Source organism: Bicyclus anynana, chromosome 20, assembly GCF_947172395.1.
Source record: "Bicyclus anynana chromosome 20, ilBicAnyn1.1, whole genome shotgun sequence".
Lineage (NCBI taxonomy): Eukaryota > Metazoa > Arthropoda > Insecta > Lepidoptera > Nymphalidae > Bicyclus > Bicyclus anynana.
Genome location: NC_069102.1, coordinates 195,590 through 211,806, shown reverse-complemented (window position 1 = coordinate 211,806; position 16,217 = coordinate 195,590). Strand labels below are relative to the sequence as shown.

Here is a 16,217-nt window from a genome sequence, read left to right as displayed (position 1 = left end):
TATTCTTAGTCTAATTGTAGAGGCAAACCGTATAACATAAATACCTTCGTCTTGAAATGAGTTAATAACTGTGTTAGCTCCATGTCACTAGTTACTGAACTTATGTTCGGTACGTTGCCATACTATGTTTTTATAGAAAAGAGCAGAACTTTAGCCATATACTTTTGTTGAACATGGTTAATTCTATGTTTCTTTTCTAACTAAGCGAGAAACGGATACGACATTACTATCTAAACCAATTAAGTTTGTACTTCGCAAACACATATTATGATTACCTTAATCCATACGCAATATTCTTGTAGATTCGAATCTCTATTACATAAAATAATACAAAAAAAACAGCACTTTGATGTACCAACATCAACTACCGCTACAGTAGATACTGCACTCTGTATGAAGCACCCCCACAATTTTCCCCGTCCGCTCTTATAACATTTGCTACATGACCGATGTTGGTAGCGAATATATTTACCCTTTAAGGGCCAACACAAACGGGAAAATTTATGTTCGATTGTTTGCTTTATTGTACACTCTACAATTATTAGGTTTTTGCGTTCTATAAGAACCTTCCCCGTGAATTAACAAAAATGTAAAATGAATTAGCCAAATTGGTCGTGCCGTTCTCGAGCTTTGCGCCTAGCATTGGTGACTTTTATTTATTGAGAAGATAATTTTAAATATAAGCGGCTAAAAACTGTTTATCGCAAATAGCATCCTTGCGATTGGTTGCTTGCGAAACTGTCTAAGCGAAGCTTGACTGGGTACTAGTTTAGATATAGCTCGTCTTGTCATTGTACTGTGGACAACAATTACGAATCTATTGCTACTGATTTTCATATGAAGCTATTTCTCAGGATAAAGGAATTGTAAGAAAAATATTTTACTATTTTAATTTATAATATTAAACTATCCCTAACCTACCCCTACCCTTCCCTACCCCCACTCTACCCCTACCCATTAAGGCTGCACACGCGACGAAGCGAAGCTTAAGAAATAGAGTAACTTCTCCCGTTTTCCTAACATTTCCCTTCACTGCGCTGCTCTTATTGATCGTAGCATGATGAAAAGTATACTATAACCTGCCCAGAAGTATGAAGAACAATTGTACCAAGTTTTGATAAATCCGTCAAGTAGTTTTTGTTTCTATAACGAACATACAGACATACGAAAATTTAACTGATTGCATTTTTGGCATCAGTATCGATTACTAATCATTTTGGATAATTATTTTGGAAATATATTATTTCATGTACAGAATTGACCTCTGTACAGATTTATTATAAGTATAGATTTGAAACAAACTGCTGTGGAAACGCCGAGATCGCATCAAACAGTTTAGCTAACGTTGTAATCTTAAAATAAATATCCGTGTTTCCGTTATATTCCGGGATCTCGCAGAAGTGGCGAGCGATGAGTTATGTTATGATACGAGTGTTTCCGCGATAACGGTACGGTGTTGGTACGGGGCGGGAGCAACGGTCCGTACCGTCGGCGGTGCGTTTAATTCTGCTCACTTTGCTACCACTTGTCCGTTCCCATGCCCACTGCCATTGCTTCACTTTTGTATTAACTGGTCTGTTTGCTTAGTGGTTAGTAGATTGTGAAGTCCTAGATTCGATAGAGCATGTTGGCAACGCGCCGGTCACGGTCAGAAGAGCCTGTCATTTCACAGGCATCCATTCCCTTAACCCATTATAGCACCGGAATATGCTGGCATTGCTCGATTAGATATTACGCTCAATTAAAAAACAAATAACTGCCTGGTTGCTTTTAGCCTGCGCGGCTTGTAATCATAAAAGCCAGGGTTGAGATTTTGTTTATGTTAAGAAGTTCTCAGTTGGAGCACTTACTTAAAATTATGTTGATGGTTGAATGTATGTCAGAGAGCGCATCAAGACCCGGTCATATTCATCCGTTTAACACTTTAAGATCACTAAACATTGAAGCATTTGTTGGTCTAAGCCACAAGCCCCTCACTTATAACGATGACAATAATCATAAAGCAGAGTTCATATTAGTAACGCCTTTGAGTAGTTAAATGCATTATAAATGGTGCATAACAATAAAAACATTAAATGTAGTAACTTGCTCTCTTATGCACAAATCTCGCACGGCCACCGATCTCTTTTAGGAGTTTTTAATTCTAGACAAAACCGCATTTATGAAATCTGCATTGCGTTTATTTTTACAAGCTTTTATTCAATGCTGCGCTTTTCTCGTGTTTCCACAACTATTAACCATTCCCGCCGCAAGTTTTTGGCACATTTTTGTATGTGTTTATAATCTGTAGTCCCGAAATCGATTCTCAGTTCGGGTCAAATTAAGAAATTGTAGTTTCTAAACTGATTCAGTTTAAGTCTAGTGGTAGGGTTCGATCGTGGTTAGATACTAATGACAAAATTGTGCGTAAAATTATTATTTCTTATGGTGTTACTCAAAGATTAAAATATAATAAAACTGTAACTATTAATAATATAGACGTTCCAGGTCGATACCATCACCCACGCCATTGAATTCAAGAAATAAAACGAAACTACAATAATTATGAATGTATTGCAATGAAGTAACAACTTGTAGTGAAGTAACTAACATAGTCATCTATGATATTAATATATGTAAGATGAATAAGTAAAAGCAAGAAAACAGAACACTATTAGACACAACAGTAAAGACACAAATAAAACACATCACAAAACATGGAGCTCACACATAAAATGAAACAAAGTCTCGAGAAGATTGAAACAGAGTTTAATGAAGCCAAATATTTGGCTGTTTACCGAGTTGGCACTATAGGAAGATGTAGTGATTCAAGCCCAAAACACTTATTTCCTCTATATAATGGTGCTGATCCGGCTGTATATTCTGCTGATCAGGTTTCTCGTGTGGAAATAGCAACGTATCTACAACGTGCAAATTACATCGACAACAAGCTTACAGCTTTCTTCCGAATTATGTGTTGTAAATCTCATATATACACATATTCATTTCATCAACATTTAAATAGAAGATAAATGACTCAGATAATGTAAAGAAACATTAACCCTATATCATATACTCCTGCACGATAAAATGTTTTTGATTTTTTCACAACCGGATCAGCACCAATATAACTTTTCGATAAGAATTGTAATGCGTGACAGGATTTAGAAGATGCATGAAGAATTATATGGTTAGTATCTAAATTATGGTTAACAAACAGAGTTGCTTTCCGATAAACCAAATTCATTTTGAATCCCGGGTTGTATTTGTGTTTGGACGCGATAGGAGTAGGTAAGTCAATGTAACAATGTTCATCTTATCAAAAACGTACTCTAATTATTTATGATAAATGTAATTTGTAAGTAATATATTCCCTAAGAATAATAAATTGCTAAAGTGGATTACGATTACGTGAGGCCATTTATCTGTCAGAAGTCTCAGATGACCTTTTAAGACAAATCCCAGTGGAAAGGGCAGCGTTATTAGGCCTATACTAGCGGATTACATAAACTAATAACGTTCATGTTTCTTACAACCGCAAAGCAGTTATCACATGTTTAGAAAATCAAAAAATCCTGAGTAGGTACTCTGATTCCTGTTTTTATCTATGACTGAGTTAAAAAGCGATGACTTAATTGCGTTTTATTTAATTCTTCGTCGCGCAAATATGCACATGTTAGCAAGAAATTTTAACAATGCAGATCCACTCATAACATATATCGTAATGATCTATTGAATACAATTTAAGTAATTTGTTTATAAGTTATATGAAATAGTAATAACTGCCCAAGCTATGATAGTCGGCACGAACGTCGGCCGCGTTGGAACGCCTAGAAGTTAGCAGTAATCCTGTTAGCGAGCCCTGTTTGTTAACAAGATGACGGGTGTGTGTGGTAGCAGACAGATGCTGACGTACGATACATCCAGAGGCGTAAGTGGAGGTAGGGCAGGTGGGGTCTGCGGCCCGGGCCCTGCGTCCCACCTTCCAACAAGAGAAAACATCCATGTCCATTAAACAGATCGTCAGTGCGGCCCCATACACCACTTACGCTTCTGGCTGCTCGCCGGTGTCTTCGAATCTACGAGTGAATCCAATGTATCCAGCAAATGCTATGTGCGTATGCAATGAATCCGGAGCTGATTTTACAGTTACGCTGCCAAAGCGACAAAATTTAGAAGCATCTCTAAAGTTGATACTTTACACACTGCAATTACCTAAAGCCGTTTCAAGTTTGTTAAAACTGCAGTGCATCTATAAAATCAGCTCAATCCTCAACGTATTTATCAGTATGTTAATTGCTGGCTGAAACAAAGCTTTTTCGCAAATCAGCGGCGCGGCAACTGATGATACGATGCAATGCATGCAAAACCCTGACTACCCGCAGTCGAGCATTTAGAGCATAGTGGTGCTATGGAGCCAAATACATTTAACTCTAACAATATCACTAATTAACTATTATTATATTTAACACTACGTCTAAATAGCCTTAAATGTACATTTAATCTTAAAGTTATTTTCTTTTCAATATTAAATTGTTTCAACCGAAGATTCCCGAAAACACCGATTCCCGATGAAAAAATATGTTTTTGAAGGTCTCTCCTCTATTTATAGATTTTGTATAAAATTGGCAAAATAATAATTCAATACATATTGAAACATTCAATCTATACTAAAATAATATTAATAAGAGGTAAAGTTTGTGGTATTGTAGGGAATAATCTTTGGATCGTTACGGGTCGTCGGCTAGTTTTAAATAATGGGAAAAAGACGTATTAGTGTTTCTGTGATGACGCGAAGCATTTGACTAAAATAGGTTCAAATAAACTACCTATAATACCTACCCCTTCAAGCCTCAATAGCTCAACGGTAAGAGCGGTTGGACTCATCACCGAGGGGTGGTGGTTCAATCCCCGCCTCGTTGGTCTATTGTCGTGCCCACTCCTAGCACAGTCTTTCCCGACTAGTTAGAGGGGAATGGGAATATTGGTCATATTAAAAAAGATATGGCAAATATTCTTTTAAAAAAAAAAGATGGGCGCTACTCTCTCCACCACATCCTCACTTAACATCAGATGAGATCGAGGTATACCGATAACTCGTCGTTGATTAAAAAACATAAATAATATAATGATTGTCCAAATATAGAGCAACCCTTGACCTAATTTTCTTGGCGACTATTTTATCACACCAAATAAATTCTTTCAATGGCGCACAGCGTTTTATAGCGAAATTAAGTGGATAAAATATAGGGAAACTAGAATTACGACTACCTATAGTAGAAAATAAGTTTTTTTCTTTGTTGTTTACATGACTCTTTTTTTAGTTTTAGGTATAAAATGACAGACATCATCAATCTGCCTATTTTTATTGGCCAACTGCTCCATTAAGTCTATCATCATATAGGCGAGGGAATTGGGAGCTTAGACCCTCTACGCTGTTTGCTGGACTAGCGGTCTTGCGTTCAAAGTGACTTGCGTCTGGGCCGATCACTATCAGATTATGATATGACCGGAACTGATCTCCAAGATATAGCAAGAAAGAAAATACTATATTTCAGCACCCGTCCCAGGAGCTCTTTATCCTCATGAGCGCACAGACCTAACAAGTGAGTAGCAAACGATCTTGCAGCTCATAGCATATTATATGGCAAACTAGTGTCGGACGATATTCATCGCTGTCAATGTCGTAATCATATAATCTGAGGTGCATGATAAATTCATTGTATAGATCCCCAGAAATATCGTCGTCACGTTGAAATATTCTTTTAAATGTTAAATTACTTCTGGGCTCGCAGGCTGGGCCCTTTCGAGCCGCGGGTCCGGGGCATTTACTACCATCAACCAGCCAACCAACCATACCGATATTTGTTAATTCGTCAACATCGAGTAAACATTGATGAATGCGCATTCGCCGTGTTTTGTGTATAGTTTGTTTAAACCTTAAAGCACATTAAATGAAGAGCCAAGAGTTTTAATATCATCTCGTGCAAGTAGCTCGTGAACTGAGTGATGTGATGCGCTGCCGTGCCGCCGGCACATTTGTGCATAATCAAACGATGAACGTGATACGTGACTTGGAAATTGTTTGCTAACTTCGATCGCGTAATTGTGACTTCATTTTTCCCAGCCATCAAATTCTATATTTATAAGGCTTTGTTTACGCCGCTGTTTGTATGAAAGTTTGTTGTTTGCTTTCAAATAATCAAATAATGACGTTAATAGCGACGATTAATAATAATTCCTACTTAAATCATCATCATCAACCCATATTCGGCTCACTGCTGAGCTCGAGTCTCCTCTCAGAATGAGAGGGGTTAGGCCAATAGTCACGCTGGCCCAATGCGGATTGGCAGACTTCACACACGCAGAGAATTGAGAAAATTCTCTAGTATGCAGGTTGCCTCACGATGTTTTCCTTTACCGTTTGAGACACGTGATATTTAATTTCTTAAAATGCACACAACTGAAAACTGTGTTTTCCTACTTAAATAATGTCGTTGAAATTTAAATTTAAATCTTATCATAAAATCATTGTTTGAACCTAACTGTTTTACAGATTAATTCATTGAATCAATGCATTGTGTGTTAATAAAAAAAATATTATTTTTTTCATTCGTTAATTTTTTTTATTCAATTTTTTTTTAGAAGTAATAAAAGTATACAGATCATGGTGTTTATGAGTACGAGCACACAACCGTTAGGTGCGAGGTACAGCGTAAATACCATTAACGGCATCCTTGCGCGGCCACAAATCAAGGCGTGCGCGCTTAGCAACGTACGCAATAAGTGCTGCAAGGTCTGCCAACACCGGTAATATCTAACAGCTATACAATTTATGTCATTAGTATTAGGCACAGGTTCGAATCCTGAGCTATAAAAATACTCGCATATGAAATTTTTAAATTTTATTCTAAGAGGAGACTCGAGCTCAGCAGTGAGCCAAATATGGGTTGATAACGATGAAACTTTTAACGTAATGATTAATTCGTGAAGAAATCGATGAATTTAACACAAAGCCACTTCTACGCATGAATACGTAGAAGTGGCATTGTATTAGATGAATGATGAATTGAAAGCATATGAATATGAAGGCAATGTTACAATTGAAAATTGTAGTCAACAACTGCGAATATTTCGATTTTTGAGTGAAACGGACGTAGACGATTTTTTTAATTGAATTTGTCGATTTTTCGTAAAGTATGTATATCAAAATAAAACAAAGGAGACAATTTAAAAAATCTAAACTCTAAACTGCTATTATTAAGTGGTAAGATTAGATTATTCGTTTGTTTGGTCCAATTTAACTCATAACTACTCGACCGATTTAAAAAATTCTTTCGCCATTGGAAAGCTTCACCGAGTAACATTATACTTTATCCACGTATTCCCAAGAGAGCGAGACTAAAGCTTGAATATCTGATCTGAAGAGTCGAGTCAAGTAGTGACCGACCTAACTTATGTCTAGTTATATGAACTTATGTATTTCTAATGCCCGTGCTATAGGCTGCGATAAGATTTTGGAATTTGATAACAAAGAGTCGTTAAATCGAACATTACATCAAATATTGACGGCCGCGTGGCCGGCCGTAGTGGGTTGTGACCCTGATTTCTGCATCCACGGCCGTGGGTTCGATTCCCACAAATGGAAAATAATTGTGTAATATAATTTTCCGGTGTCTGGGTATATTTATACATTATATAAGTATTTATATGAAGTATATAAATGTATATGAATATTATAATATCAGCTATCTTAGTACCCATAACACAAGTATGCTTTGTATGCTTATTTTGGGGCTAGATATAGTGTTGTGTATTGTAAAAGTGTATTTATTTATTAAAAAATAAAGTAGTGCGCATAAATAACTTGAGCTGTTTCTATAATTAGTCTAAGAGTCTTTGGTAGTCAGATCTTTGTCATTTTGATAAAGGTGCAAGCTACTACAGGTACGAGCAAATACGGCAGGCAACCATAGAGTTTGAACCACGGTGGCTTTAGAGATAGCAAGTTCCAGAGGTCCAGACTCTCAATCGTCCAAATATAAAGGTAGCATATAAAGTAGAGTATAAACCTTTGAGTACTGTTATTCGCTGTAACGAATTTTGATGAATTTTGGATAGTTGATATTTTTGCACAAAATATAACCGTAAAATCGGAGTCGATACTTTGTATTTTTTCAAAATCAAAATCAAAAATCATTTATTTCAAGTAGGCTCAGTTTACAAGCACTTTTGACACGTCAGTTGACTATTTGTAAAGATTCTACCACCGGTTCGGAAGGCAGGTTCTGCTGAGAAGATACCGGCAAGAAACTCAACAGTTGCTCTTTTGAAAAAGTCATACAGTATTATAATTTACAATTGATAACAATTACAATTTCTTATAGTTTTATTTCCTGTGTGAAGGTGGAAGCTGATCCAATGGCCTCCAAGCGCTTTTATCTTTAAGGAACTCATCAATGTTGTAGTAACCTCGACTAAGTAAATGTTTTTTAACACATTGCTTAAAGCTATGCATTGGCAGGTCCATCATAGTCTTGGGGATCTTGTTATAGAAGAGTACACCCAAACCTACAAAAGATTTTTTTACTCTTTGGAGACGATATGCAGAAATAACTAACTTATGCCCGTGTCTAGTAAGACGTAAGTTTAAATCTCCTTTTCGTTTGTACAAATTAATATTTTGTCTTACATAGATACAATATATATACTGTTATATATATATTGACAGGCTACTGTTAGTATACCTATTTCTTTAAACTTTTGACGAAGGGACTCGCGTGATTTTAATTGATATATTGCTCGAATTGCTCTTTTTTGAAGTACAAATATAGATTGTATATCGGCAGCTTTGCCCCACAATAAAATACCGTAAGACATTACGCTGTGAAAGTACGCAAAATAAACAAGCCTAGCTGTATCAACATCAGTGAACTGTCTTATTTTTCTCACTGCAAATGCCGCTGAGCTGAGTTTACCAGACAGTTTTTCTATATGAGCCCCCACTGAAGTTTACAATCCAAGGTCACTCCCAGGAAAACAGAACTCTCCATTTCCAGTGTTTCACCATTTTTATCACAAACTATCCAGCATTCGGTTCTGATGTTCACCGCTGGGCTTACAACAACAGAGGCACTGCTAATGTAGTGCCAACTTTTAAGGGTATACCTATTTGTCCCTTAATCATCCAGTTTTGAAATTGCTATGCTACCCACGGTCTGATATACCCACTTACATGAGTTGGGCCACGATAAGTTTTACCAGCAGCACTGCAGCCATGTGGGTACATCGGACCGTGGGTGGCTAGTATGACGAAAGACCGCAGCGAAAAGTTGAGTAAGAGTAATTTATTTACGGTTAAAGATTCCCAAATCAAATCCCATAAAGGAAACCACTTATCTTAAAGCAGAAGTATACAAAGTACGCTGTAGAGAACTTTCTCTCGAGCAAGTTACTAAACTGGTAGCCGTAGTTCGGTGCCCACGTAAACTTAACCGAACAATACGAGTAACTTTGCTGACGTTCACAACTTTTCTGTGTTCTGTGAGTCGGCCAGTCCCTCTAATCCCTTGGATTTGTACTTGTAGGTACGTGAACTGAAATTATTTACGTCCATAACTTTACTATTTCTAGACGGAAACTTCGCGTAGAATTTCATTTTAAAATATTTTTTTCTTAAATATCTTATGATCTCAATAAATGAAAGAATGTAATTATTATATATTTTTTTCCCTCCACATGTTTAACCTTACATAAAGTACGAACACAATTTTACTCTCTCTTCTAAATCTAATAAGATTGGCAATTAGCTTGTAGAGAAAAGAATCTTCTGTACAAGCTAATCGCCTATTCACTCTACCCAAAGATTTTCCCAAAGCTATCACGGTCCAAACTACAATCCAAACAGCCCTTCTTTGGTGCTTCTCTCCTATGTTGTCTTTCCTTTCATGTTTTCATAATAATGAGATTTTAATACTTCCGTCCATCACATTTATTAGCTTGAACTCTAATTTGGACAAAAATATAAACGTGCGAGTGATGTAACAAAGAGACAGCTTTTAATCGGCAGTAACAAGCAGCTTTCATCACTTCTATTTAAATCAATTTTTTTTTTTTTTACAAGTTAGCCCTTGACTACAATCTCACCTGATGGTGAGTCTGAGATGATGCAGTCTAAGATGGAAGTGGACTAACTTGTTAGGAGGAGGATGAAAATCCACACCCGTTTTCGGTTTCTACACGACATCATACCGGAACGCTAAATCGCTTGGCGGTACGGTGGTAACTAGCCACTGCCAAAGCCTCCCACCAGCCAGACCTGGACCAATTAAGAAAATCTCAATCTGCCCAGCCGAGGATCGAACCCAGGACCTCCGCTTTGTATATCCACCGCGCATACCACTGCGCCACGGAGGCCGTTAAAAGTCAAAATTGTAGATAATCAAAGATACAATACATAGACCAATGAACATACAACTTAAATGCAAAGACAAAGCACTAAACCCAAATAAAGAAACAACAACATATGGTAAAAGAGACAACGGCAAACGTAAACAGAGTCGTTTATATATTTACTTCTATTACGTATCAGATACAAACACGTAGTTGTTTGGTTTTACGTCCTTCACTCCCACCAATATTGGCCAAGAACAAAGACTTGGTAACTTCCGTGTCATAACATTCAAAACGCAAGCCCTATCGACATAGCGACCGCGGTACAGTGTAATACAAATTGTTTTAACTGCGTACAGAATTACACGGGAATTTAATCACTATTACCGATGAATAGCACAGATTATGTCATGACTCGGGTTACAGTTCGTATAATGCCAGAAGCTTTTACAGACGTGACCAACTTTGTCGTCCAAGTTGCTTATAATTTCAATTTGGCTTACACAAAACCTGGCACATCCGTGAACAACATTCTTGACAATACTCTCAATACGATATTCACTCCGATACTATCTTCAGGAGATAATAACGATAATCAATAGAAATATAGGTTTTTTATTGATTTTATGTATATTTTTAATTTTACCACAGAATATTGCCAAGATCTACTGAACGAACACCTAAGTAAAGTTAAGTAGTTAAATAATGACTTAATAGCTATAAGAGACTCTTATTTAGCAACTTATTTTTATGGTCCTTTGTACACAAGCTTCTAAAGTTTATTTAAAATTCTAAAATTAATGACTTTTATCTAAACTATTCTAAACAAAAATAATATTTTAAGAAGTATTAGTAGATTCTGAACAGATAGTTCAAGTCTACATCGACAGTAGATAAGAGCTATTTCACCGCATATACATATGAGCAGATACCAACTTACATTACTTAAAAATATATCCAAACTGCCTAAAAAGTGACTGTCTCAAAAGAAGTCACAATTTTTCAAGTTCCAATATTGGAAAACCAATAACAAGACATACTTGAAAGCAAATTGGATAAGGAAGTTGGTTACGTGTGTATAGGATTTTTAAATGCGAGTGAATTGCACGGGAATCCAATCTGTATTACCGATGAATAGCAGAGATTATCAAATGGCTCGAAAGCCTGTTCGTGCAACACTATGACAAGGTCGATAGACCAGTTGTCTAGCAATGGAAAATAGACTCTGTTGCACGGGATTAGGGTGCAGAAGACTTGTTTGATGGGATTGGAAACGGGGGAGAGCACGTGGCGACCCAACGTAAGCGAGCTTGACCTAGTTAGTAGATGCACCATTTTGGTCCCATTTCGTAAGCGAGGCCCTTCGTCGCCGATTTCTTTGTGTGAGAACCTTTGATACCTTCACTTTCTGGCTTCTTTTATGACATTTCATATAGTTTAAGTGATGTTCTATTTACAATGTAGGTTTAATTCCAACTACTAGCTTGTGTCTAGTCTAGACTCTTAACTCACGAAGTTATAAAAGAGTATAATCATAATTGCTTTTCCAAAATAGATTTCGAACGTGTTAATGAGGTGAATAAAGAAATAAATAAATAAAATGTCGTGATACTATACTTTCAAAATACACCTTAAAAATATTACAGTTTCACCACCACCTTTTTCGGAGCAAGAATACGCCCAAACATATGAAAAAAAAATGGAGTTACTAAAGAAGGTTGGCACGACCGAGTGCTTCATTTTCACGTTCCGCATCCAACGAAGTGAACAACCAGAACTAGATAAATAGACCAAACATACTGAAAACGAGCGCAGTTTTGGAATCGTGCCACGGACATAACAGTTTAATCCGACCAATAATTGTTATTGGAGATAAAAAAGTTCACAACACGAGAACGTTACGTATACTCGTAATCGTAAGGCACTTTTGAATCACTAACGCAATGGAATATGTTAATTATCTAAGCTTCTCTTTACAACGACGTAAAACTACGCAGTTGATGTGAAAAAACTGCGAATTTAATTTAATGAAGCGATAAAAGTAGCGATATAAATACTGTTATATAACTGTAGCGGTCTTTTAAAAATCTAATTGAGATCGACTATTTAGAGCAGTCTCAATTCATAACAAAGACTCATTAGAGTTGTCGAAGGTGAAAAGGTTTATTGAATAGAAACCTTGTGTGGTGAGGTAGAAAGTTTAAGAGGTAGCTACTGTAATAAATGAATTTTGAATTTAGAGATCCGATTCTCTATAAAATTTACAGCTGTGACACAATTGTAGCGCCGATGTCGTAAAAGCGTTTCAAAACTCAGCTGATGAGAAACGAAAAAAATGAAAAATGATAAAAAGATTCAGAAAATTATATATTAATTAAGAAAATAAATGAAAATATCTTATGGTTTTAAATTAGCTCATTCCCTCCTCTCGTGTCGCATATAAATAAGTCCCTCCTTCCTAATAAACGAGGAAGTGGAACTCCAGCTTTGTTTTGCTCTTTTGTCTTTTTCATTATGTCTCATGTTGTTCAATCAAAGCAATTAAGCTAATATACACTATCTACTACATAATAACTTTTGTGTTGAAGTGTAGTGTGTATGTAAGCTTTAATACTCAATTCCTACCTAATTCTACCTAAATAGACACATACGAGCTTTAGATTTATCGATCATTATTATCGAGCCTTCTTTTTGAAAGCCGAAAAAAATCACGAGATTAATGAAAAGAACCGACGAATGTTTAATCAACTACTCGTATTATTGATCCAATAGTCGTTTCAGTCGATGGTTTTACTGCGAAAGGCTTCTACCAATACCTCAAGAAGCTTTCGCTTTCGCTGGATAAGGGTTGGACACAGAAGTAGTTCTTGAAACTTCGTTGTTAGTAGAACTAGTAGTTTTCTTAGTCTGGGGTCGAGATTGTGCGTCTCGTAAAGCAGACAAGATAGGATTAGTAAACAAAGTTAATTAAGAATTGTACAACGTACATAGCTTATAATGTAAAACAACAAATACAGATATCACAATAATACAATCAGGTCAGAGTACGCAGTATGCTCATAGTACGCGCCCTGACTGATCTCATTCTGTGAGGACAAAGGGATCTCATAAAGCTAAACTAAGCTTCAACCAAACGGAGAATATTTTTGTGTACACGAGCTTTACAATCAAGAACAAAGACGTACATTCAAAATATTAAAGCCAAGTAAAGAGAGAAGATAATAAAGCGATTATAATGATCAAAAATACAAAGCTGTTAATTTTTTGTATGTTAATAAAGTTTCTAATTTTCAGAGCATTTTTTATTATTTTTCGTCCCGTAAACCCCTTCTATTAGAAAACATAGACTAACAGATAAATGTAATTTTTTAAAGTAGTTCTCAAGTTTAAACCTGACTAAGAGAATAGATTTATTTTATTAATACTAGCAGCCCTTCCAAATGTCAAGATATATTTTCATACAAAGTTTCTTTACCCATTACCCCTAGATCTTTAAAGCCTGATGCAACTCCTGGTGAGATTGGCTATCATACACAAAATAATTTTTACAATTGTTCTGGTAGTTCCAAAGATTAGCACGTTTAAACAAACATACACACAAGTTCTTTCGCATTATAATATGAGTATAGATATGACAAACAGGGCGAAAGGCAATATATGCGGTGTACATAATTCAAGATGTAGGTAGAAGTGAAATCCAGTAAGCGTCGCCTCGCTGTGAGTCTGACCCCATTACTCAAGTGGTCCCGGGGGCCCGAGCTCAATGCGCCAAGGATAGGGGACTAAGGTTGAAGCCTTGGAACACTACGTATACAAATGTTTAATTAATATGCAACATGAACAAATGTGAAGAAAAAGTTTTCATTTAAATCTTTACTAGACTATCAAAAGTGATGTGTTTTAGCAATGTTTTATTACTAGCGGACGGCGGAGAAAAACTAGTATCACAATATCTTAATATCTAATGTCCTGACTAAATTCTTTGTGGTGCTGCAGGCGGGGACAAATAATACTTTCTTACGGGCAAAGAATGAAATACCAACGTTTGTCACCGCATGCGGCAACATAAAGAATTTAGTCAGAACTTTATATAGATATTGTGATACTTGTTTTTTTCTTTTCAGTTCATTGCGTCTAAGCAGTCGGGTTTTTTGTTTTTATCATAACATTTTGTAGTGTATGAATAAAAAAAATTGACATTAATTTAAATGTAAAATAGTTATGCGTTTCGAGCACGAGGTTGGCTCAGAGTTTATATTATCATTAAACGAAAATAATTTACTTGTGAGTATTAGAAATTGCGCTGGACGTTCTATTTATATCGAGTTGCCCAAAGTGAGAGAATTCTGTTAACTGAATGTGTTCTCGATAATGTATTATAATGTTGACTTTGTTGGACTACGGGGACTACGCGGGTGAAACCGCAAGGTTCTGCTAGTTGTATTATAAAAAAGTGTGAGTCAGCTCCGACGAACGATTGGAGTTTACCTACTCTTTCAGATCGACTGTCTAAATAAGGTTATGCTACACTATGTACGTCTCAATACTTACGCCTGAAAAGTGAAAGGTGCGCAACCGAGGGGCAGCAGGCCGCGGCATGTGAAAGGTGATTTTTACGCAGACTAGGTTGCATACAAAAACGTACCGCTGTCATTCGTTCATCGCATTTTACTGCCCATATGTTTTTTTAACCCGGGAGCTATATATGAAAATTCGATTCTTAAAGAGTAAACTCCAACAAAAAAGTTTTTAAAGCGTTAGCAAGTAATGAACTTGAATTGGTTGGGACGGCAATCGACAAATGATAACTCTTTCATCAATTGCAGTTCTATGGCCTCCGCTGGTGTCCACTGATCCGCAATATTGGATTTTAGTCACATGACTATTTTTTTCGTATTCCTGACAGCAAACCTTTTTATTTGATATTCATATCATAGGGGAGGATTTCAAACAGCCACTCCGCCATCTTGGGCAGGCCGCCATATTGGATTTGTAATGACGTTTCTTAACTAGTCATGTTTTGTCATCAGAACTCAGAGCGTGTGCAAAATTTCATCCTAATCGAAGAAGTGGGTCAATTTAAGATTCCAAGATTTTCTTACATACATTACAAGTGAAGCTAATATAAGCGTTTTGAATAGACGTTTCTTTCATTTCGTTATATAGTTTCACTACGTCTCATCAGATTAACTCCAGATTTTGAACTCCAAATTAAGACTAAACATTTTTTAAAAAAGCTTGTTAATATCATACATTTGTAAAAAAACTCATAGTATAAACGGGCCGACACCCCGTGCACGTGGAAGTGAATAATGATAGCCCTTTATTTATGAGCCCTATCCCTCCTAGCAGTCAATGCCCTGCTAGCCGGTTGCCAGGATGGAATCATTTTTTTTACTAGCTTTTCATTTAATGAACTACGATTGAGTCTCGGCCTAGCGGTACAAGCAATGTCGGGGTTTTTCTCTCCACCAATTATATATTTTTTTAACATAAGGGCTCATACTCGTAGATGATATCTTTTATGCCTGAAATTTTTTCACTTCAGGAACCTAGATTATTAGAGCAGCGCAAAACCTATTCTAGCGATCAGGAATTTTTTCTTATGTAGGTCCTAAAATCAAACCCACACAATATTGTCGAGTACGTTACGTTTCGTAAAATTTTTGTAAATAATTTTGGAAATTAAAAATACATCTCATTTTGGACTACGACGCTATAATTCCTTAGAAACATTTAGTTTGAATTCAGTTTATATTATATCTTTGAAAAGTATCCTAGAATAAAATGCAATATTTTGTTGCTATCACTACCAATTACTCAATATCACGTAGAGAAAGCGAAAT

At 36.3% G+C, this 16,217-nt stretch overlaps 1 protein-coding gene across 3 annotated transcripts in view; it reads right to left on the bottom strand.

Moving 5' to 3' along the window:
- Nucleotides 1-16,217, bottom strand: part of LOC112046127 (ran-binding protein 10) — a 42,334-nt gene that overhangs the window by 19,618 nt on the left and 6,499 nt on the right. For 2 of the 3 annotated variants that reach the window (XM_024082627.2, XM_024082626.2), the window contains exon 2: nt 3,896-3,961. The exons of the other annotated variant lie outside the window; for it this stretch is intronic. In XM_024082627.2, coding sequence (XP_023938395.2) covers nt 3,896-3,961 — 66 coding nt within the window. The remainder of the gene's footprint in view (nt 1-3,895; nt 3,962-16,217) is intronic. 3 annotated transcript variants of the gene reach the window in all.